At 40.4% G+C, this 25,160-nt stretch overlaps 1 protein-coding gene across 3 annotated transcripts in view; it reads right to left on the bottom strand.

Annotated features, from left to right (window-relative positions):
• CDK14 (cyclin dependent kinase 14) overlaps nt 1-25,160 on the bottom strand; it is a 522,981-nt gene that overhangs the window by 341,553 nt on the left and 156,268 nt on the right. For all 3 annotated transcript variants that reach the window (XM_070424219.1, XM_070424218.1, XM_070424220.1), the window contains one exon: nt 2,294-2,373. In XM_070424219.1, coding sequence (XP_070280320.1) covers nt 2,294-2,373 — 80 coding nt within the window. The remainder of the gene's footprint in view (nt 1-2,293; nt 2,374-25,160) is intronic.

Raw genomic sequence — 25,160 nt, 5'->3', positions numbered from 1 at the left:
CAAAAGAGAAACAAATAAACAAGACTGACCCAGAATTTAATTCTTCTCCTTATTATAGGGTCATTTACAGCCACAAAAATCACTCAGAAGTCAGTTTTTATTAGGAAAACCTCTAAGTATTTTATTTAAAAGAAAATGCAATGTCATTTTGTGATCAGTTCCTCCAGGCTTCAACAGTCCCTGCTTCATTCTCTGATCTCCAGAGCAAACTCTGAGTTTAAAGACTCCTTGGGAAATGAAATCCACAATGTAGAGGTAGCCCCTGGATAACAGCCGCCTCACACTGTAAAGTGTTAAGAGCAGTTTTCCAGGCAGTCAGAAACTATTTCTCCCTCTGGCATCATATTTTTTACTCAAACTCAAAACCATTAATATGTTCCTCTCAAATCATCTATAACCAATAATTCACCTAGCTCTGACAATTCTTTCTCTACCCATCATTTTTTGTCACTGCTTTCCAGTGAACCTGGGTCCTCATAATTTCAAATCTGCACTACTTTGAATGACTGATTTATCAGCCTCCAGGTTCCGTCTTACCTAAACTATATCACTTCTTAATATAAGATTTATCTTTCTCATACATTCAGCTCAAAAGTCTTCAGAGGCTCTCCAACCCATGAAACAAGGTCGCAGCTACAGAGCCAGCCCTGCATTCTACAACAGAACTGAATCCTAGGGACAGTTCCTAAGTTTATCTCAAGACTTACCATGTGCCCAAGGGCCTTGCCTCACATCCAGGCAGTAAAAACAGATAGCTCATCAACAGCTTCCTTGGACCCTACCTGCTTCTTCCTTGAACTTCCCATTGATGGGCCCACCTATCACAACTGGATCCGGTAATGTCTCTTAACAGGCACCAACAGCAAGGTTAGGTTGGTTAACTCCAGGGAGCAGGCTGCCGCTCAGTTCCATTTTCCTCCTGCTTCTCTCTTGGCCCGGCATCTCTTTGTCACTCTCCTACTACCTAACTTTCAGGGTCTACCATAAGCAAATTCAATAGCACTCTTAACCTTGCCTCTCCAGAGCTCAATTGGAACTCACTGCTCCATGTCAGCCAATGGTTTTCAATCTCATCAGACCCAATGCCCTCTTTATATAACAACTACTACAATGAAATGAAATCCGTAGATAATAGGGTCTGTGTGCACACATAATTTCAAATATTTTAAAAGAATTTCAAATATATATCTATACATAAATGAAATGATATTTATACCTCATTGTAGATCAGCTGAAAAGTAGCTGTGTTTACTTCAGTACAAAAATAAACTGAAGTTTTATGTAAAGATGATTTGTACTTGCAAAAATGTCATCGAGGTAAAGCTATTAATAATACTAAAACTTCTGAAACTGAACTTAAAAGTTCCCCCTAATAAAATATATTTTATAATTTTGGTGTAGAGATACTATGCAGGAAGTAGTAAAGCAAAAGAGCAATTGTATTTAATAAAAATTTAAAAACGTATATGTAACAACTACACTGTAAAAGGAATTTTTAGAAAAGTGTTGGAATAGAAGAAAATACAACATAAATGATGTTCATATATAAAGGGTATCTATAAGTCAGTAAGAAAAAGCAATACGAAATGTAGTAAGGGATAGAACAAAGAAATCAAGACAGGAAACAAATTAGTAATAAGATAGTATGATCCACCCTTTTTTTAAAAAAAATTTATTTTAGTCCTCACTGGAGGACATGTTTAGAGGGAGGAAGGGAAAGAGAGAAGGAGAGGGGGAGAGAGAGACAGGAGAGGTGGGGGGGGGGGGGAGAGAGAGAGAGGTGATACAGAAACATCAATCAGTTGCCTCCCGTACATGGTCCTGACTGGGGATCAAACCCACAAGCTGATCGGGAATTGAACCCACAACCTTTTGGTACACAGGAGATGCTCCAACCAATAGAGCCACCCGGCCAGGGCTGATCCCTCATTTTTAAAGACTTTCCTTAAAAGTCATGACTATAGAGCAATGCTAGGTAAGTATGTACCTTAGGAGCTCTGCAAACAAAGTCAGAAATATAAAATTCCTCAATCAGTTAGTGATCATCTCATCTTCAATACACAGCAGTTTGTTTGTCTCCCATACCTGAGTATGCAGCAGGATGGTCTCATTTCACTTAATATGACTTGATACGATTGTAAGAGATACTACCTTTAAATTTCAGTTTATACATTCCAATAAGAGAGATAACCATATAATTTAAAAACTCAGCATATTCAGAGGTGCATAATATTTAAACAGTTACAGATATCATGCAAACACAAAAGCAGAGATAACAAGAGAAAATGCCTACCTTCCCTGATAGCTGTAAAAGGTGTACCTTCTTCTTCTTGCAGCCTGATCACCTTCAGGGCTACCAACTTCCCATTTACTCTGAAAAAAAAAAAAAAAAATGAAAGAAAGAAAAAATGAGAAGCAAATCCATAAAAATCTGCTCCTGTTATGGTTCTAATTTTCTTCCTTGCAATTTATATTTCTGCACTGAAAATGTCAGTGACTCAATTATGCCGCCACAACATGATTAATTCCAGTAAGGCTAGGAATTCTATATCATCATCATAAATATTCACATTTTAAGTACTCCATTTTAAATATTCGCACTTGCATAGTCCAAAATTTAACTGAAGTTTTCTGATTCACTCCATGTTCCTTCCAGAAACTACTGCTTAATAAAATCACCATGCTTCATCAATTACTCTCAGATTAAATAAAAATCAAGTAGTCAAAATAGCTTTCTTTGTTTCTCCAGTAGCTCCTTTGTTTCTTTTGCCGAACTGTCTTAATCTTCAGTCCTAAACTGAGGTCACTCAATTCCCAAGGACAAATTCCCTTTTCCTTCTTCCCTTCCTTCCCTTCCTTTCCCTTTCTCTCTCTCTCTCTCTTTCTCTCTCTCTCTCCTTCACTCCCTCCCCCTTCTCTCTCCTTTTCTCCCTCCCTGTCAACATCAACCATTTCTCCCTTTCCACAATTTTTTTCTTACTACAGAATCCTAGTTATATTTGGTCTGATTGTGTTTTATAATACAGTGTATCATAAAAATAAAAATTATGAATATTTTACTATTACAAGGTTACACAAGACCAATCCAAAGCAGATGGTTCTTCCAGAGGCATTCTAAATGTGTATCAGCTCTAATTAAAAGTAAGAATGCACTAGGCAGATAACTTATCCAGTCAATTCTGTTAACAAAGGCATGTCTACCTATATTAGTCTTCTAGTTAAATGTTCTACTTTCTACCTTTACTGGGCCTAGCAGCATATTTTGTTAATTAAAATAGGTAAAACATGTGCACATTAAAAATTTTGTAAGAGACAAGAAAGCATTTGATGAAAAGGAAATCTCTCTGCCACACCCCCTCAGCCACCCAGCTCCCATTCTCTGAGGTTACCACTTATCATCACACACACACACACACACACACACACACATACACACACACACACACACACGTGGCAAAAGTAGGCTTACAGTTGCTCATATGGAAAATAATGTAATAGTAAATAATAATACAAGAATAAACTCTGGCCCTGGCCAGTGTGGTTCAATTGGTTAGAGCATCACCCCATGAACCAAAAGGTTGCTGGTTGGATTTCCGGTCAGGGCACATACCTGGGTTGCAGGTTCAATCCCTGGTTGGGGCACATATGAGAGGCGATTGATGTTTCTCTCATACATCAATGTTTCTCTCTCTCACTCTAAAATCAGTAAAAATAGCCCTAACCAGTTTGGCTCAGTGGATAGAGCGTCGGCCTGCGGACTGAAGGGTCCCAGGTTCAATTCCAGTCAAGGACATGTACCTTGGTTGCGGGCACATCCCCAGTGGGGGGTGTGCAGGAGGCAGCTGATTGATTTTTCTCTCTCATCGATGCTTCTAACTCTCTATCCCTCTCCCTTCCTCTCTGTAAAAAAATCAATAAAAAATATATATTAAAATAGTAATAAATAAAAATAAAATCAGTAAAAATATCCTCTGGTGAGGATTTAAAAAAAATATTATAAACTCTGTTTCAGGTACTCACAACCATAAATCTACTTTTGTCTGCCCTATACACACGCACATTAAACCACACACATATACACATAGAATACATATACATATACAAATGGTAGTGTGCATATGGTATAGTTTTTATCAGTTAATAAATTCATGAAAAACTATATCTTGCTTTTTAAAGACCACAGGGTGTTCCTTTGCATGACTGGTACATACTTAATTCAATCCTTATTGATAGGCGTTTGGTACATTCCCAACTTTTTGCTACTAAAACAATGATGCAATAAATATTCCTAGACATGTAATTTCATCTATTTAAAAGTAGGTCTGTAAGATAAATTCCTAAAAATGAAATTGCAAGATCAAAATGTATGTGCATTTCTAAATTCTAATTCTTATGAACGTTGGGAAATTATCCTGCATGGAGTCTATACCAATTTGCATTTCCTACAGCAAATGATGAGAGCTTCTGTTTCCCTCCCCTTCCCCTATCCTATATTATCAACCCTTAAATTTGTCAATCTGATAGATGAAAAATGGTTTTTCATTGCCATTTAAATTGCAACCAAAGATCTTTCAAGGTTATGGAACTAGCAAAGGAGAATTGAGTCTGAAATAAAGAATCTGAATGTCTCTTTTTTAAGAACTGGGTCCATTAGGTAGGTTTTTGCTCAAAAAGCTGCCACAGACTCGAAACTCAAAAGGCCAAGGCATTTATCACAGCCGAACCATTCTACTGGCATTCCTCATGAAACTCACTGTGGGAATACATTATGGGTTACAGTAATCAAATAAGGAGATCTGATTATAAGGTTCCATGATGTGCCATCTACATGGTGTTTATTTCTCCTTGTGTTTCAGCTGGGAGGTCAGATCTGCTGCTTTTCTGCCCTGCATAGCTCCTCTCTGAGTACATTACTTAAGCGTTCTCACCCTAATTGTGCTCCAGGTACCCAGGTGCTGCAGGCAGAACATTAATATGCACATGCTGTTCAACTGGAGACTGTACCCTGTGCTCTTCCCTTTGTCCGTTAGGACTAAGGGAGACCTTTGGCGGGGCCTCAGGATGGGATGCGGTCAGTGCTGACAGCTGCACAGATTTTTCTCAGCCCAGTTGAGCTCATCACTAGCTCCCCGAGGAGGCAGTGACTGCTTCCAGGAACTGCTTGGAATTTTCCCCGCATTTGCTGATATTTTCCCCTCCCCATAAAACACACACACAACCTCCTTCCCACAAAGCTTTCCCATATCCCTTGAGATTGTTAACTTATATGTACCATGAACTGAATCCTGGGATACAGGGAATTCATGTTTTTGAAGGTTATATAATTAACCACACTCAGACCACGAAGCTATGATTGTCTTTTAATTCACTGAAAAGAGATTAAACCTTCAATTGAGCCAAAATTCACTCTTTAAAAACAGCTAAAAATGGAACACCTTTAATCTCATAGACTAATGTGTATTATTTCTGAATTGAAAAAAAATTTTGAACATATTTTCTATGATTATTGCATAAAAGAACAAGATCTAGCCCTGACTGCTGTGGGTCAGTTGGTTGGAGCATGGTTCTGTATACTGATTCCTGGTCAGGGCACATGCCGAGGTTGTGGCTTCCATCCCCAGTCAGGCACGTACAGAAGGCAGTCAATCAATATCGATGTATGTCTGTCTCTCTCTTCCTCTCCCTCTCCCTCTCTCTCCACTCCCTCCCTTCTTCTCTCTCTAAAATCAATAAGCATATCCTTGGGTGAGGATTTTAAAAAAAAGAAGAACAAGATCCAGGTTAATGGGATTCTGATTCTGAAGCATAATTCTCCATGAATTAAACCTCCAAGAATTAATTTATTATAGTTATGATCATCACAATAGTTAGAGACATTGAAATTTTGTGTTACAACATATGAAATTAAGATTTGTACTAGATTATTAGCTCCAGGATAGAAGGAAGTTTTTCTGTTTTGTTCACTGTCATGTGCCCAGTGCCTAAAACTTTCTGGAATAGAATAGACTTTCAAAATATTTTATTGAATAAATACTAATAATGTTAATATACTGATATTTCCTTCCTTATACCTGCAAATTAACTCAAGAATAAAGTGTAAAAATTATTGCTCAACATCACTAATCATCAGGGAAATATGAATCAAAATGACATGATATCATCTCACACATGTTAGAATGCCCATCATCAAGAAGACCAGAGACAATGGGTGCCAGAGAGAATGTGGTGAAAAAGGAAACTTTATACATTATAGAGGGAATATATATTTGTCCAACCACTGTGTAAAACAATATGGAGGTTCCTCAAAATATTAAAAATAGATATACCATACGATCCAGTAATTTTCACTTCTGGGTATGTACCCAAAGGAAATGAAAAGATTTCAACGAGATACGTGCACTTTCATGTTTATTATAGCATCATTCACAATAGCCAAGATATAGAAACAACCCAAATGCACATCAACGAATGAATGGATAAAAAATAAGTGGTAAATATACAAATAGAATATTATTCAGGCATGAGGAAGAAAGATATCCTCCATTTACAAAAACATGGATGGACCTTGAACGTGTTATTCTAAGTGAGATAAGTCCAACAGAAAAACACAAGTACTATAGAATATCACTTATATGTGAAATCTAAAAAAGTTAAACCCATAATAAAAGAGAACGTAAAATGGTGATTAATAGGGGGTTGGGGGGAGGGTGATGGATAAGTGTGATGGCTTTGAAGAGTGCAAACTTGTAATAAGTAAACAAGCCATAGAAATCTATTGCGCAGTATAATGAATATAGACAACAACATTGTACTATAATTATCTATACTAATAAAGAGCTAATATGCTAATGAGCAGGACACTGTAATGGGTAGTGACCATGTCATTAGCATATTAGCTGGGGCGGTGGGGGCAGAAGCGGGGAGGCGCCTGGAGGAGGCAGGACCATCCCCTGCCAGGGAGGGCAGGGGTGAGAGCACATAGCGCATCCCTCACCAGTCCTTCACTACCCACCGCTCACACTCTGAGTGCCCCGCGGCCCACCTGCCAGGGGAAGGAGCACAGCACAGCAGGCAGGAGGCTTCCACACTCTCCTCCGGAGCCATGACAGGGCAGAGCTGCCGCATTGCTCTGGAGACAGGGCGGAAGTGGGGAGGCGCCCAGAGAAGGTAGGACGATCCCGAGGCAACTGGAGGGACTGAGGTTGGGGCTTGAAGCGGCCAGAGAAGGCCTGAGGGTTTGGGGGCTGGGCCAGGTGCACTGGAGCTCTGCGTGGACAGGTTCGGGTGTCAAGGCAGAGCTGCAGGTGGGTGGGCAGCGCTGCACAGTATCGCGCGCTGGGCTCCTAGTATAATGTATAATGTGATAAATATCACTACATCAGCAATCATATTGCAATAGATAAATGTACCAAAGCAACAGGCTGTACACCATAAACTTATGCAATGTTACAGGTCAGATTTATCTAAACAAAAAGTATTGCTTTAAAAATTTTCAGAAATCTCACATTTTTATAAAGTTTTCACATTTTTCATGTTTTCTTTTTTCAAATTAAAGATGCAGTCTCTGTTTTTGCTGCATACAGATATGGAAGTTTTTCATTTCCTTAAAGTTTTAGAATTTATAGAATGCTTTGTTAGTTAACTTTTTTGCACCCAACAGACATGTTTCAAAACTCCCACTATCCTTTAATAACGCGAGCCCAGATCACTGTATCTTCCTCTTCTCCAACTGCTTGATTGGTTTCCCACTAAGAATCATATTGATTATCAAATTGCTCTTTAACCTAAGAATCACGATGACTTGCTGTTTTCTTAATTAGTTTTTCTCTACATGTCTAGACTCTCACCAACTACTGAATCACTCAGTTCTAAAACCTAGTAACATTGTTAAGTCACTGGCTCCACTTTTGGAAAAGGTACCTTTGGGAAAAAATTATGAATTTTCTAATGTTCAATCTTTGGTGCATATATTTCTTTAAACTTTAGTATGGGCTGAAATAACTGAAATTCCAAGTTACTACTTTAACAAAATACCAGTTTTTAAAAGAAGAAGGTTGTATGAAAAAAAGATTAAACATTGTGTCTAATAATTACCTGTCGGTTTAAGCTATTTTATTAAAGATTAAAAACATAGGCTTCAACACTGACTTAAGTTCTTCAGAATAATTACAAAATTCAAATTGAATCAATAAATTAGAGCTGTTTACAGGAAAACATGGAAGATTCCTCTTTAACAAGTCTTATTAATTAAATCAAAAGCTAATGAACAGAAGGCAATCAAGGCTTGATTGGCAATGGAGACATAAATCAGTAAATAACGTGGTTAAAAATAAACGCTTTAAATTGTGTTACTATCACCACAGAACATTCTATTACAGAAAACTGACAGGTTTGTGTCTAGTTGTTCTAAGCACTATAGGAAGCCATTTAATTTCGGAGATTTTCTTTCTTCTTCCAACAGCTGCCATTCCCAGCTTGGTCTCACTTTGACGCTCACTTCAGGCCCAAGGATGAATGACTCACTGCTCGAGTCTGCCTGTCAACCTGGACAAGCTGTCAAGTGCAGCAAGGCGGAGAGCCTGGGGAATGCCCGCACACTTGCGGAGCTAGCCACACAGAGATGGGACACTGGGTGCCCCAGCAGAGCCATGCTCTAGTGCAGTGGTCGGCAAACCGCGGCCCCTTGAGTGTGGCTCTTCCACAAAATACCACGTGCGGGCGCGCACGTACAGTGCGATTGAAACTTCGTGGCCACACTCAAGGGGCCAAAGAGCCGCATGTGGCTCGCGAGCCGCAGTTTGCCGACCACTGCTCTAGTGGATCCAGCTCTCAGAATGGTTCTAATCACAAATGCGCATCTCTGCCAACTTCAGAACTCTACCCGCAGCCCTATGCACCCTAAGTTTGTAAATAATACAATTCTCTTGTGCGAGGGAAGCTTTGACGATCAACAGCCTATTCATTTTTGCATGCATTTCTTCCTTTGTTCATTCAACATTTCATGACACCTGTAAAGGAAAACTCTTCAGTTAGCTCAGGGTAAATATCTCAGGTTCAAAAGATGATGCACAAAGAGAATGTCACTACAGGCGAGCAATTCTCAAAGGAAAGCCTGAAGGTTTTCTATTTTATTAGTTACCTGAAATTAATAGGATAACGGTATAATAAAACAAAATTACAAATATTATCCAGGTCATCTCTGAAAATAGTGTCCATGTGCTAACACTGAGAAGGAATTATGTCTGGAGGATATAAAGGAAATTAAGTCAATATACCTAAAAGAAATTTAATATACCCCGGTGAAATTTAATATATTCTCCCTCACTCTTCCATTATGATTTTGTCTCAAGAGAAACTGCCAAGGAAAATAATACTAAGTTCAGGCAGATACAATGCTTTTGTTTCCTTACTATATTAGTTTAGAAGCAATAGAAGAAAAAGTAGATATTACTAGGGGAGTGATAATGACAAGATGGGGTATATCAAGGACAATATTTTGAGCCAAATTTATAATTTTTTTGCAAAGTCATTATAATATTTTAAAGGTTTTACTATTAGCACTTCTTTTATTAATGCCTTCTAAAGACAAGTTAAAATGCTAATAATACTGTATTACATACATACTTCAAAAATGAAAAACTTAACTAAGTATTCATAGCCTTGCTATCCCCATAAAATTCAATTTTTATTCGCATGTAAATGAAAATCATTTCAGTGCTATTTAACCTTTGCTATTCTGAAATATCCTAAAAGAGCTATTATATTTTTTTCTCAGAAAATAAATTAGAATTTCAAGGTAAGTTGTCAGTAAGTGCACCTCATTAGAATTGTTACCAAAATACTATAAAGAGAAGTGGAAGGGGACTAATGCTATTTCTGCTAAATATAACACCCAAAGATAAATAAGAAAATACTGTAATGGCTATTTATTAGGATGTGCCCAACAGTACAAAAAGTCTGAAGATTTAATCCAATGAGAAAAGGGTATATGCTCAGACAACAACTATTACATATACAGTAATACTGCTAACGCATAATTCATCACTACCAATGTTTTACAAACTCATGACACTTTGAAACATAAAATTAGAGTGACATACAATGTTCATGGGAGAAAACAGAATTATGTATATTTCAACCATTTTAAACCAGCCAACTTTGCACCTTTCCAAAAATAAAATCTGTCAACGAAGAATTTGAGAGTCCTATTACCTTGCAAGTAAAGAAACCTCAGGCTTCTGAGCAGACAAAAAGATCCTTCCAGGCCTGATTATAAATCTTAATCCTCTCACTACCTAGGAAACAGTAGCCCCTAGAAGACTCTGATGAAACTCAAATTCCCCCAGAACACCCCCAAATGATTTAGTTCTTCATTTCATTGAGCCAAAAGTTGCTTCCTTTAATTTCCATTCTCTGATTCAAGTTCGTTCTGACTCCACAAACACTAAACTAAATGTTCTTCTACAAAATAGACCTTCACTTAATTGTTAATATCCCACCCCTCATTCAACAAATATTCATCGAGAGATGATGATTCTGTGCTTGAAATTGGGATGAACAACACAGACATGGTTGGTCCCTGCACTTACATCTTACCAGGGAGACAGACATAATGCAAACTACAAAGAGACTTAAATGTGTCAAAGGGAGGCGGGAGACAGGAGGCTCCCACTCACTGATGGGATAATTTGAGTGTCATGAAAATAATACCTGTGATAGAAAGGTATCAAAAAGGTCAACCAAAGGACTCGTATGCATGCATATAAGCCTAACCAATGGACACAGACACCACGGGGGTGAAGGCATGAGTGGGGGGTGTGGGAGGGCATGGGGAGATAAGGACACATATGTAATACCGTAATCAATAAAGAAAAAATAAGAGAGGAGAACCAAGATGGAGGCATAGGTAAACACCTATACTTGCTGCCTCTCACAATTACATCAAAATTACAACTAAAAGGCAGAACAACTAGCACCCAGAACCTCGGGAAAGCTGGCTGTTCCACAACTAGAGAGGTGAAGAAAGCGCACTGAGACTGGTAAGAAGTGCAGAGGTGCAGAAAGTACTGGCACCTGAATGTGCTGCTCTTTTAATTGGGAGGGAGATACAAGATTCACTTGCTCTGAACTCCAGTTTCAGGTGAGACTGGGGGACCCAGACACATACGGGAAGAAACTGGACTGTCTGGCATCGGGACAAGAATTCGAGGGCGGCTTTCTTTCAGAGGTGCTCACAGCGATCATTGTTCCTGCATGGAGCACAGGACACGAAGACATGGGGACCTCTCCAGTACAGGGCTGACTGGCAGCCACTGCTGTTTGCTCCACCATGGTGATTCCCAGACACCCCACCCTACCCAATTTACAACTCCACCCAAGCTGTGTGCATCGGCTTTTGCATATGAATGGCCGGTCCTTTTTCTGGCCTAAAACCTGTCAAACTGCAGATGGGTCAGAGAGCCCCAGAGCTTCCAAAAGAAGGCCCAAGGCCTGGCAGCAGCATCCTGCTTTGCTTCACAGCTGGGCCTCATCTGGGCACTTCCAAACCCCATTCAAAGAGGAGGAATCTGCAGATGTCTCTGTAGCTCCTGTTCAGCAGCCCCAGACAGTGGCTGACCTTGCACCTCCTTGGAGATCCAAGAGCCAGTGTACCCAGTGGTCAGAGTGAGACCATACCGGATTACAACTCTTCACATCCATAAGTGACACACTGAAGGGGCAGACTCAGTGAGCATCAAAACCCCACTGAAGTGAGTCCTGCCCTATAAGGGTGTCTCCTGCACAACAGATCTTCCAGTGTAGACACAGCTGGTCATCACAGCCAATTGGCCTGAAGATCAATTCCTCCCAGTGATACCAACAGCAATCAAGGATTAACTACAACAAGACTGTGCAAACAGCCCACGAAGGGGTGCACCAAGAGGATCCACCTCAGGTGACTGGGGAGGCTGAGCCACTGGGCCCTATAGGACACCTACCACACAAGGCCACTCTATCAACTCAAGGAGACTTAGCAGCTACCCAGTACATAGAAACAAAAACAGGTAAGCAGCCAAAATGCAGAGACAAAAAAAAACAAGTCACAAATGAAAGAAATGGATGAAAGCAAAATACTGAATAAAGAGTTCAAAACTATGGTTATAAGGTTACTCAAGAATCTTCTAGAAACCTCAAGAAATTTAGTGAGACCCTCAAGGATATGAAAAAGGACCGATCAGAAAGTAAGCATACACTGACTGAAATAAAGAATAATATACAGAAATTCAACAGCAGACTAGAGAATCCCAAGAATCAAGTCAAAGATTTAAAATACAAAGAAACAAAAACACCCAACTGGAAAAGCAAAAAGAAAAAAGAATCCAAAAATATGAAGATAGTGTAAGGAGCCACTGGGACAACTTAAAGCGTACCAACATCCGAATTATGGGGGTGTCAGAAGAAGAGAGAGAGCAAGATATTGAAAACCTATTTGAAGAAATAATGACAGAAAACTTCCCCTACCTGGTGAAAGAAATAGACATACAAGTCCAGGAAGTGCAGAGAACCCCAAACAAAAGGAATCCAAAGAGGACCACACCAAGACACATCATAATTAAAATGCCAAGGGCAAAAGACAAAGAGAGAATCTTAAAAGCAGCAAGAGAAAAACAGTTACCTACAAGGGAGTACTCATAGGACTGTCAGCTGATTTCTCAACAGAAACTATGCAGGCCAGAAGGGAGTGGCAAGAAATATACAAAGTGATGAATAGCAAGAACCTACAACCAAGATTACTCTACCCAGCAAAGCTATCATTTAGAATTGAAGGTCAGATAAAGAGCTTCACAGCCAAGAAAAAACTAAAGGAGTTCATCACCACCAAACCAGTATTATATGAAATGCTGAAGGGTATTCTCCAAGAAGAGGAAGAAGAAGGAAAAGGTAAAGATAAAAAATTATGAACAACAAAGTGACAACAAATACATATCTATCAACAAGTGAATCTAAAAATCAAATGAATAGCCGAACCGGTTTGGCTCAGTGGATGGAGCGTCGGCCCGCGGACTGAAGGGTCCCGGGTTCGGTTCCGGTCAGGGGCATGTACCTGGCTTGCGGGCGCGTCCCCAGTGGGAGATGTGCAGGAGGCAGCTGATCGATGTTTCTCTCTCATCGATGTTTCTAACTCTCTATCTCTCTCCCTTCCTCTCTGTAAAAAATCAATAAAATATATTTAAAAATCAAATGAATAAAAAACCTGATGAACAGAACAGACTGGTGAATGTAATAGAATCAGGGGCATGGAAAGGGAGCAAACTGACAATTCTCGGGGGTGGGGGGGGGGGGGGTGGGGGAGGGGTTGTGGGGGGTGCAGAAAGAGATTGGACAAAGAGCTTACACCTATGGACGAGGTCAGTGTGTGTGTGTGTGTGTGTTGGGGGGGGGGGGGGGGGTGGGGAGCCTGGAGTGGGTTATGAACTGGGTGGAGGGGAGCTATGATGGGAAAATGGAGGAACATATGTAATAATCTGAACAATAAAGATTTTTTTAAAAATAAAGAAAAAAATAAAAATAAGAAAATACTATGACTAAAAAAAATGTTTAAGTCCGGAAGTTTATAATGAGACTTAAGAAAACTCACCAGTTATATTTAGAGGGTGCTATGGAATCATCTCATTAGTTTAAAAACTGTTAAATATAGAGAATATATCAAGCATTTACCTTTCACATATTTTCATATACACTATATCCCCATATAACCAGGTTGCTGATATGTGAAAGTTTCTCTTTCTAGATGCACTAGAGGCCCAGCGCACAAAATTCATGCACGGGTAGAGTCCCTAGGCCTGGCCTACAATCAGGGCCGATTTTCCCCAGCTGCCAGCAGCCAGCCCCGGTTCCTGGTTCCCCATCGGGCAATCAGAGCCTGCTGGATGGGGGGAGGATAGAGAGGTTGGCCTGCGGGCTGGGGAAGCTCCTGTGTTGAGCATCTGCCCCTGGTGGTCAGTGCACATCATAGCCAACCGGTCGGTGTGCTGTTCATCAATTTGCATAATTGTGTGTAACAATGAAGAAATGATAGAACTTGAATAACACCATTTTGTTAACCAAAATCATCAGTGGGAGCAGCAAGGGAGGTAGTGGTGATAGTGGTTTTTATTGATTTCAGAAGAAGAAAGGGAGACAACAAGAGAGATAGAAACATCAGTGATGAGAGAGAATCACTGATCAGCTGCTTCTTGCACACTCCCTACTGGGGATTAAGCCAGAAACCCGGGCATGTGCTCTGATGGGGAATTGAACCATAAGCTCCTGGTTCATAGGTCCCAGACTTAGAGCCTCCCATTCTGGGTAAAGCAATTAGTCACATGCATACAGCTCTTGAGGAAATTACTCGCCACGAAGAAATAAGAAAGGATTGAACAGCTAAAATTCATGAATAACAGAGGTAAGATTATTTTTAAAAGTAAGGCAAAGTTATCCAAGACAAAGAATGTTAACATCAAGAGTAGGCACAAAGCATGGGAAAGATGCCAGGACTCCACAGATGGAAGGGTAGCTGGGTACACATACTCCTGTGTACCAGAGAAGGGCCAAGTATATTTGATAAGGGGTGAGGGGGGGGGTTCCATCAAAAAAGTAAATAAAATGTACTCTATAATGAGGAGTTTTCACAGCTTGATCTTTCACATGGTGAGATTTGAAACGTACTGTTAGTTAGTTCTAGAAGTTTTCATCCAAAACATACAATAGTTTACTAGTACTAGTATATCCCTAAATATGCAAGCACTCATTGGCACTGAAAACTAAGAATGCAGAGATGGTGTAAAGATAAAAGAAAAAAATAATTTGGGGTGCCCTCTCTGGGTGGCTCAGTTGGTTGGAGCATCATCCCATACACGAAACGGTTGCAGGTTTGATTCCCAGTCAGGGCACATACCTAGGTTGCAGGTTTGATCCCTGGTGGGGCACATACAGGGGGCAACTGGTATTTCTCTCTCACATGGATGTTTCTATTTCTCTCTCTCTCTCTCTTTCTCTCTCTCACATGGATGTTTCTATTTCTCTCTCTCTCTCTCTCTGAACAAATAAATCAATAAAAAGATATCCTCAGGTGAGAATAAAAAAAAAGAAGTTGGGGTTATTTTTGGTTTTGTTTTTCCCTAGTCCCCCATTCAAGCACACTTGTCGGGAGAAACATAATACTGAGTTCATTGAAATGGCTGCCTTCTACATTTCTAGAGAAATCAAATTTTCTCCTTCTGAGGTCAAGTTGCCACTTCAGGTAGATTTTGATCTCCAGTAGCTTTTTCCCATAGAAACGTCTTCACAAAAGCAGAAAAGGAATGGGTGTACTTCTGGATGATACTATTACTTTTCCCCCTCTCTTAGATTACTTATACCAGATGGGCCCCAGCTTATAATGGTGTGACTTACAATTTTCGATTTTATGATAGTGCAAAAGTGATATGCATTCAGTAGAAATCATACTTCAAATTCTGAATTTTGATCTCTTCCCAGGCTAGCAATATGTACTACAATACTCTTTAGTGATGCTGTGGCAGTGAGATGATTTTGCCAATTATAGGCTAATGTAAGTATTGTGATCACTTTAAAGTAGGCTAGCTAAGCTATGATGTTTCATAGATTATGTGTATTAAATGTATTTTCAACCTAAAATATTTTATACTTATGATGAATTTACTGTAATCCCATCATAAATTGAGACGCATCTATATTTTCTGCCAAATTTTTACATACTATACCTCATACTGTATCTAAACACAAAAATCAAATCCACTCATTCATCATTTTCTTTTTAAAGAGCCTAATTACAGCATCACAATCAGAGTGAGTCAACACATGAGCTGGGATTAAAGAAAAGGCCATCAAGTCTGATGGTCAACCATAACATTTCAAGCTTCCCAGTTCCCATTTCTCTAACAGGTTCATGAATGTTCCTTCTTCGCTAGTACAGGCAAACACGTTCAGCATCATAAGAGAGAAGTTAAGTGTCTACTTTCAGGAAAAAGTATCTCCAAGAAGTTAAGTGAGATGCACCGGGAAGCACATCCCTGATGCACCATGAGGCTCTGAGCAGTCCCCAAATATTCACTGCCAAGTACTGGGAATCACAGAGACCTTGCATTTTTCCATGCAAACATAGTCATACAAAGTTAAATGAAGTTTGGAACAGCAGGACAAAACAATTAAAGCCGCCCTGGAGAGCCATTAAGTCAGGGGTATTCAGAGTTCAGATTATCCTCAACCCAATTCCAATAAAGATAAGCATGCATGCACACACACGCACACGTCAAGTTTGTATTATAATCAGAATAGAAAGCTAGTATTTTCTTGTTGGGGTTTGGCTGCAAAGGCCCATGGAGAACCAACAAATAAAATTATTATAAATACACAGTAACTTGGTTTAAGGACTAGGAGACATATCATGTCAAAAGTATTGTGAGTAGCCCTAACCGGTTTGGCTCGGTGGATAGAGCGTTGGTCTGTGGACTCAAGGGTCCCAGGTTTGATTCCGGTCTAGGGCACGTATCTTGGTTGCAGGCACATACCCAGTGGGGAGTGTGCAGGAGGCAGCTGATTGATGCTTCCCTCTCATTGATGTTTCTAATTCTCTACTTCTCTCCCTTCCTCTCTGTAAAAATCAATAAAATATAATTTTTTTAAAGTATTATGAGTAATTTTTATTTTCTCCAATTAAAATGTATACTTTCATAATTATAAAATGTCACCGTTAAATATCTTTAAAATGAAAATAAAAAATAATATAAAGCAAGGCTGAATTTACCTAGTTTGATTTGTCTTTTATGACAAAAAGGATTGGAGAACAATGCCATGGCATCATGAATTACCTAAATCTAAAAGATTGTTCTAAAAATAAAAGTAATTCTAGAATAGACTGCTTTATAGGCAAGCAGAGTGGCAAAGTAAAAATGATTCAATTAAGTATAAAGTTGAAAACAATCTATCTACATATGTTGAAGATCAGGTTTTATATTAATCATCTCTTCTGTAATATATAAATTAATACAAAATATCAAGAAAGAACTTCATAAAAAATTATATATAACTAGAGGCCCGGTGCACAAAAATTTGTGCACTGGGGGGGGGGGGGGTCCCCCAGCCCGGCCTGTGTCCTCTCACAGTCTGGGATCCCTCGGGAGATAATGACCTGCTGGCTTAGGCCTGCTCCCAGGTGGCAGAGGACAGGCCCAATCCCTAAGTGCAGCCCCTGGTCAGGCTCAGAGCAGGGCCGATTGGGGAGTTGGGGCACTGCCCCGTCATGCACAGAGCAGGGCGGATCGGGAGGTTGCAATGCCACCCTCAGTCACGCTCAGGGTAGGGCTGATTGGGGGGTTGGGGCACCGCCCCCTGTTACACTCAAGGCAGGGCCGATGGGGAGGTTGCGGCGCCACTCCCTGTCACTTACAGAGCAGGGCCGATCAGGGGGTTGGGGCGCTGCCCCCTGTCACTAACAGAGCAGGGTCCATCAGGGGGGTTGGGGCGATGCCCCCTGTCACTCACAGAGTAGGGCCGATAGGGGAGCTGGGGCACCACCTCCTGTCACACACAGAGCAGGGCGGATCAGGGGGTTGGGGCGCTGCACCCTGTCACACTCAGGGCAGGGCCAATGGGGAGGTTATGGCTCTACCCTGTCACACACAGAGCAAGGCCCGTGGAGGGGGGTTGGGGCGCCACCCTCTATCACCCACAGAGCAGGGCGGATCAGGGGGTTGGGGCGCTGCACCCTGTCACACTAAGGGCAGGGCCGATGGAGAGGTTATGGTTCTACCATGTCACACACAGAGCAGGGCCGATCAGGGGGTTGGTGCGCTGCACCCTGTCACACACAGAGCCGCAGGGCAATCGGGGGATTGGGGAGCTCCCCCCTATCAGGCACAGAGCAGGGCTGATCAGGGGGTTTGGGCGCTGCCCCCTGTCATGCTGATCCCGGTGCCGGGAGCCTCGCTGCTCCGCTGATCCCGGTGCCGGGAGGCATATTACCCTTTTACTATATAGAATAGAGGCCTGGTACACGGTGGGGGCTGGCTGGTTTGCCCTGAAGGGTGTCCTGGATCAGGGTGGGGGTCCCCACTGGGGTGCCTGGCCAGGCTGGCTGAGGGGCTGAGGGCTGTTTTCCCGCTGGCAGTTGACTAAAAGCTCCCAACCGCTCCTTGTTTTCTTTTTCTTTTTTTTATTCTGGGTTAGCTTTAGCTCTGAGGCCTCGCTGCTGAAAACATGGATACAATGTTGCGGTCCGGGGCTGACTGACAGCTTCTTATTTGCAACATAGTAATAGTTGCTTAGAGATGCAGTTGAGAGGCGGGGAACGTTGGAGTTTGCAGTCCCTGGAGGAAGCAAGCCTCCCTGCTCGCTTCAGTGCATGGCTGCCGGCCGCCATCTTGGCTGACAGTTAATTTGCATAAGGATACGCTGATTAGCCAATGGGAAGGGTAGCGGTCGTACGCCAATTACCATGTTTCTCTTTTATTAGTATAGGATTGGTATGATAAGATCTACTCTAGAATTACTACTTCCCAACCCTAACAACAGAGCCAGAGTACAAATTAGTTAGCCAAATGAAATGGTTTTATACACAGCCGATAATTTTAAAATCAAGATAGTTGTCTTTAACTGAAAAATAACACTCCTGTTGAACACCCCTAAAGCACCTACTAGTACAGTGTGGCAGGCCCTGGGCCAAGGATTTTATTTACACTGTCTCATTTAATCCCTGTAACACCTCTATGTGATAGACAGATTATTAACTCCACTTTATTAAGAAACTGAGGCAAAGATCTAACAACTAGAAGTGACAAATCCACAATATGGATCTAGGGCACTGATGGCGAACCTATGACACGCGTGTCAGAGGTGACACACGAACTCATTTTTTTGGTTGATTTTTCTTTGTTAAAAGGCATTTAAATATATAAAATAAATATCAAAAATATAAGTCTTTGTTTTACTATGGTTGCAAATATCAAAAAATTTCTATATGTGACATGGCACCAGAGTTAAGTTAGGGTTTTTCAAAATGCTGACACGCCAAGCTCAAAAGGTTTGCCATCACTGATCTAGGGGGTCCAACTTCAGAGCCCATATTCATAAGATCTCTGTGTGGTAGCAACAATTAAAGTGTCAACCACAGAAGAAAGGCGTGTGGTCCACACACTCATGCTGGTCCTTCCTTCAACGGAGGCACTCTGCTTACACCAGTACATGTCCTATTCAAAGTATTTACTCCCAAAGCAATGTAATTGTTTTCAAATAATATTTTACAAATTTCAAAATAAGTTAATATATTTTAGAGTGGATTAAATAAGTATTATCCTGATTATAAAAGTAATATGTATTTATGGAAGAATAGCTGGAAATACAGAAATATTTCATATCAATAATAATCCCTCTGTTCAGAGGTAAATTCTTCAACACGTATATATCTTCTAGAGTTTTTTTCTATGTATAAATGTTTCTTAATGGCATCCTACTCTTATATTTGGTCATTTACTTTTTTGTTTGGTTTTAACAATATATCCTTTTACTGGATGGGCTGAAATAAGGACCCAGGGAGTGTCAAGTTCAAAGAAGCTCACACTTGCTTTTTACGGAAAATGGCCCCAGTGCTTCCCTTCTTAAAATTTCATGATTCCTGCATTTTGATTTATTGGTGAAAGCAACCCTGTTAGACAAATAATAAAAGCCTGTATGGACCTGACAACCACCTGGGGGCAGGATCTATGGGGCAATTCCTCCGAGTGGACCTGGGTAGAATTCAGTCTAATAGGTATGCTCCGTACCCAGTGATGGACAACAACCAATCAAATCATCTCCAGGACAGACATGCTACAGACCAAATACATGATCTTAGACTTCAAGATCGGAAACTCACAGTAATCAAATGTCAGTTGAAGAAAGAACTTCCTTCGTCCCGACTACAAATCTCTACTCCTAAGGACTATCTATCAAAGCCTCTCCTCATCACACTTAAAGTGCCTAATCAGAGAAATCCTAACCATTTCTCCCCTCATTAGATAATTAGCCCTTATCAGTTAAGCATCTACTAATAGCACTGTGACAGGTACTGAAGAATAAGATATATAAAGTTTAACCTTTGCAACACTGGTTTGTACTGCACAGGTCCCCTTATATGCAGATTTCTTATTTTCAATTGAGCTCAGTCAAATGACCTGCACAGTTCAAACACTCACTGTCCAAGGGTCAGCTTCATGGCTGAGAATCGGAGTATGCAGGGAATTAACTGCAGTTGTAAGTGGATTTTTTTTTACTGCAGGGGAAGTAGCCACCCCTACCCTCTGCACTGTTCCAGGGTCAACTGTACATATAAGAGTAAAATAGCCGAAACCGGTTTGGCTCAGTGGATAGAGTGTCAGCCTGCGGACTGAAAGGTCCCAGGTTCGATTCCGGTCAAGGGCATGTACCTTGGTTGCAGGCACATTCCCAGTGGGAGATGTTCAGGAGGCAGCTGATCGATGTTTCTCTCTCATCGAAGTTTCTAACTCTATACCTCCCTCCCTTCCTCTCTGTAAAAAATCAATAAAAAAAAAGAAGAGTAAAATATATATATATCTGTACATATATATGAAAAGAAGTTATATACATATAGGGATACCAAGCTAAGCACTAAGTGAATCATGAAAAATAAGAAAAATTTATTCTGACCTTTGTTAAAACAGTAAGGATTTATTCAAGACTATTGCAATGGGCGAGAGAAAAGTAAGGTTCAACTCTAAATACAACAAAAAGAAGTAGGGATTTATAGTCAAGGAGCAGGTTTGTGGGTCACTGTGGATGGAAAATTACTAAGAGGAGACATCAAAAGTAGGGGCAATGTTTGCTAAACTGATATAACAGGATTCTTGCTGAGGGCAGGCCAGAGAGATCAGAGGGTGGGGAATTTTCTCTAAATTGACTTAGCTGTGTTCTTATTGAAAAGGAGCTACCCAAGCCTGGTAAGGAGCAGGGGAGTAAGATTGGGGAGGAGGGTAGTTGGCAAAGTTAAGGCCTAGTCAAGAGGAGGGCTTAGAGGAGCATAACTAAAGTTTAGGCAGAGAATCTTGTCAGTAACCAGGAAAGTCTCATAGCATGAGTGAGACTTGAGTTAGAGATGGAACAGAATGTGGACATGTGACAAGGAGAGGTCAGTCACTTATACAGAGGGATCTATCAAAAACAAAGGTTCAGGCCCGGCCAATGTGGCTCAGTGGTTGAGTGTCAATCCCATGAACCAGGAGGTCACTGTTCAATTCCTGGTCAGGGCACATGCCCATGTTGTGGCCTCCATGCCCAGTAGGGGGTGTGCAGGAGGCAGCCGATCAATGATTCTCTCTCATCACTGATGTTTCTATCTCGCTCTCCCTCTCCCTTCCTCTCTCTGAAATCAATAAAAACATTTTTTTTAAATAAAGCAAAGGTTCAGAAGAGGGGGAAAGCACATTTAACATACAGAGAGCAGAAACTAGGGAAGTATTAGGATATAAGAAAAGAAAAGCAGATTCAGGGGAGATTTGGATGCCAAGTCCTCACAATATTGATCCAGTAGAGTACTTAAATATTCGATCTTGTGGACATCAATACATATATTACCCTCTACATTTTTTTAGGGGGGAGCTTTTATTGAAATAAAAGTTAATGTGTTAACAATGTTCATCTGAGGTAGTTAAATATACATTTTTATGCCTAACCAATAAAGTTAAATTAACTAAGCTCATAAGCCTACTAAATATATCTCATGATATAAATATAAATGAAAATAGACTATAAAACTAATATATGTGTGAACATAAGTTAAAACACACTAAAAATAAATAAATTTCCAGGATTTAAATACTATAATTATGTATACATACTATAAAATATTTGTATATTTGTATAATATTTGCATACTATAAAATATAGTACACATACTATAAAAAAAACAGATACTCAATTTGTTAAATCCACCTATGCTACCTCCAGGGCATTCCAAGCCATAATGTGTATGTTTGTCACCATCAAACAGGACATTGGCATCCCTTTTCTGTAGAGCTATCTGTTTTGCTAGGTTTAGTACTATAAAGTCAGGAAAACTGACAAAGTATTAACAAAAAACTATTAAAAATCTTGCTTTGAGTAAGAAATTTAGTTTCCATTCAGTGAAAAGACAAAGTAGTCACTTTGAGGAGAGGCCATGTTGAATGGCTTTTGTTTGTACTGACTGGCTACGGACAGTGCAGGTTCTATCACCTTTCCCTGTTAGAACAGTTTCTATAACTAAGAAAGCACAAGAGCCAGCTTTCCTAAATGTCTCTCCTTTGTGTGTGTTAATCTTCTCACTCAGTATTAAAAACTTTGTGATCTGACTTTCATTTCAGTGCAAAGTGAGTGTGAGAGGAGTAAAGTCCCTGACTTCAGGCAACATTTGCTCAAAAGCAATTAGATTATTTTCTCAGTTTTCACCTAAAATTTAGAATGCATACAACAACTGCCATCATTCTTCTCCAACTGAAGCAGATGGGAAATCATCAGTAGTCATCCAATTGAGGAATTCTTCCATAATAGCACCATGCATACAAATCCCAGTCCAGAAAATAAATGAGAGTTTAGCTACTGCAATACATTACCTTATAATGAGTTTTAAAAATGAATGGTATATTTGTTAAATTGGGTAAACTGAAGACAAATATCTAAGTTTTTCTATGTCAAGTATCTATAGATAAGATATTTAGTCACTTAGTAATTGTTTACCATTTTTCTTTTTTAGATTTATACTCATTTCTTATTAAAAACTGAATGTAAACACATACAAAATACTATAAAACTAATATCCTATGTCCATGGTAAAATAAACAACTTTATCTGATTATAACACATAGGATCACTCTTCCTTTTTTCTTTTATTTTTATATACACAAAATTTTAAAGAAAAATACATTCCTTATTTTCTCATTTTCAGCATCTTAAAAATCCAAACCACTATTTTGTCAAGTGAAATTCCGATTGTGAATTCAGAAACTAAGAAATCATGATTAATCTTGTGTCAGACAAGCATTATGCTATAAAACATTTACTTGAGTTACTAAGGAGTAAGCATGGCTGAATTATATAGGATATTTTTAAAAACGGGGAGATTTACTTATCTCAGATAGATGGAATGGCTCCAGTTCTGAAGGAGAGTAAGGAAATGACAGATGGGAGATGGAGACACCCAAGTTTCCAGGGCTGCTCTGTTACTACTCAGGTGTATAAACTTGGACCCATCCTTCAACCTGTCAACTCTGCATTTCCTTTTTCATATATGCAAATGTGTGTGTGTGTGTGTGTGTGTGTGTTCATGCATTATATAAATATACATAACACAAGAGAGCATTTTTAAAAAGTAGAAAGGGAAATATAACAGTACAGGCTGACTACTAAGTGCCTCCTAACATTGTCCTTATATAGAGATCTGGCCACATTAGCTTCAACAATTGCATTTTTGATGAAACATCTCCTACATAACCATTTTCTATTAGACAAAACAAGCTTAAATATATTTGTTCTCTTCAGGTCTTATTAATTAAACAATTCCTTTTTTTTAACAGGTAGGTCAATGGCAAATTAGCTCAGGTCACATCAACCATCAAAGAGAAAAAGATTTATAAGTTAATTAAGTCATCTAAAAGTTTGTGTGGGAGAAACCAAGATGGCGGCATAGGTAAACACCTGAAATTGCTGCCTCGCACAACCACTTCAAAAATACAACTAAAAGGCAAAAGGGACATCATCCAGAACCACAGGAAGGCTGGCTGAGTGGAAGTTCTACAACTATAAGTAAAAAGAAAAGCACACTGAGACTCAGAGGAGGTGCGGAAGTAAAGTACAGAGGTACAGAGGCTCACGCTGAAAGGGCTGGCAACTGAGGACACGGTTGTCTTTTTCAATCAGGAGGGAGACACAAGCTCCTGACTGCTCTGAACTCCAGTTCCGGGCGAGTCTCTGAGGACCCAGACTCATACCGGGAGAAACTGGACTGTCTGGAGCGGGCAGAACTCGAGGGCGGCTTGCAGCGATTACTGCGGCCACTGAGACCCGGGACCACTTAGGGCAGGGCTGAGGATCAGCCATAGCTATTTGTTCCACTCTGTTGATTCCCTGAGACCCCGCCCCACCCAAGCTGTGTGCAGAGGCTTTTGCATATGAATGACCTGGCCCTTTGCAATCTAAAATTACCTAACAAACTACAGCTGGGTCAGAGAGACCCAGATCATCCAAAAGAAGGCCCAAGGCCCCACAGCAGACTGCATTGCTTCACAGCTTCGCCTCATCTGGGCACCTCCAAATCCCAAACAAAGAAGAGGAATCTGCAGATCTCTCTGTACCTACTGCTGGGTAGCCTCAGGCAGAGGCTAAATTAGCACCTCCTTAGAGATCCAAGTGCCAGTGTACCCAGTGGTCAGAGTGGGACCATCCAGATTACAACTCCTCAGATCCATAAGGGACACACTCAGGGGGCAGACTCAGTGAGCACCAAAGCCCCACTGAAACAAGTCTTGCCCCATAAGGGTGTCTCCAGCACAGAAGTTCTCCCACCGTAGACAGAGCTGAATCTCACAGCCAATTGGCCTAGAGGTCAATTCCTCCCAGTGATACCTACAACAATCAAGGCTTAACTACAACAAGACTGTGCACAAAGCCCACAAAGGGGTGCACCAAGAGTGTCCACCTCAGGTAATTGGGGAGGCTGAGCCACTGGGCCCTATAGGACACCTAGCACAGAAAGCCACTCTATCAACACAGGGAAGCATAAAAAATGCGGAGACAAAGAAACAGGTCACAAATGACAGAAATGGAGGAAAGCAAACTACTGGATATAGAGTTCAAAACCACGGTTTTAAGGTTTCTCAAGAATTTTCTAGAAACCACCTATAAATTTAGTGAGACCCTCAATAAGTCTAGTGAGACCCTTGAGGATATGAAAAAGGACCGATCAGAAATTAAGCATACACTGACTGAAATAAAGAAGATTATACAGAGATCCAATAGCAGACTAGAGGATCACAAGAATCAAGTCAAAGATTTGAAGTATAAAGAAGTAAAAAACACCCAACCGGAAAAGCAAAAAGAAAAAAGAATCCAAAAATATGAAGATAGTGTAAGGAGCCTCTGGGACAACTTCAAGC

Source organism: Myotis yumanensis, unplaced genomic scaffold, assembly GCF_028538775.1.
Source record: "Myotis yumanensis isolate MYYU_CA2020_CCGP unplaced genomic scaffold, mMyoYum1.0.hap1 SCAF_9, whole genome shotgun sequence".
Taxonomy (NCBI): Eukaryota; Metazoa; Chordata; class Mammalia; order Chiroptera; family Vespertilionidae; genus Myotis; species Myotis yumanensis.
Note: the sequence above shows the minus strand (reverse complement) of the source record. Positions and strands in the feature narration are given on the sequence as shown.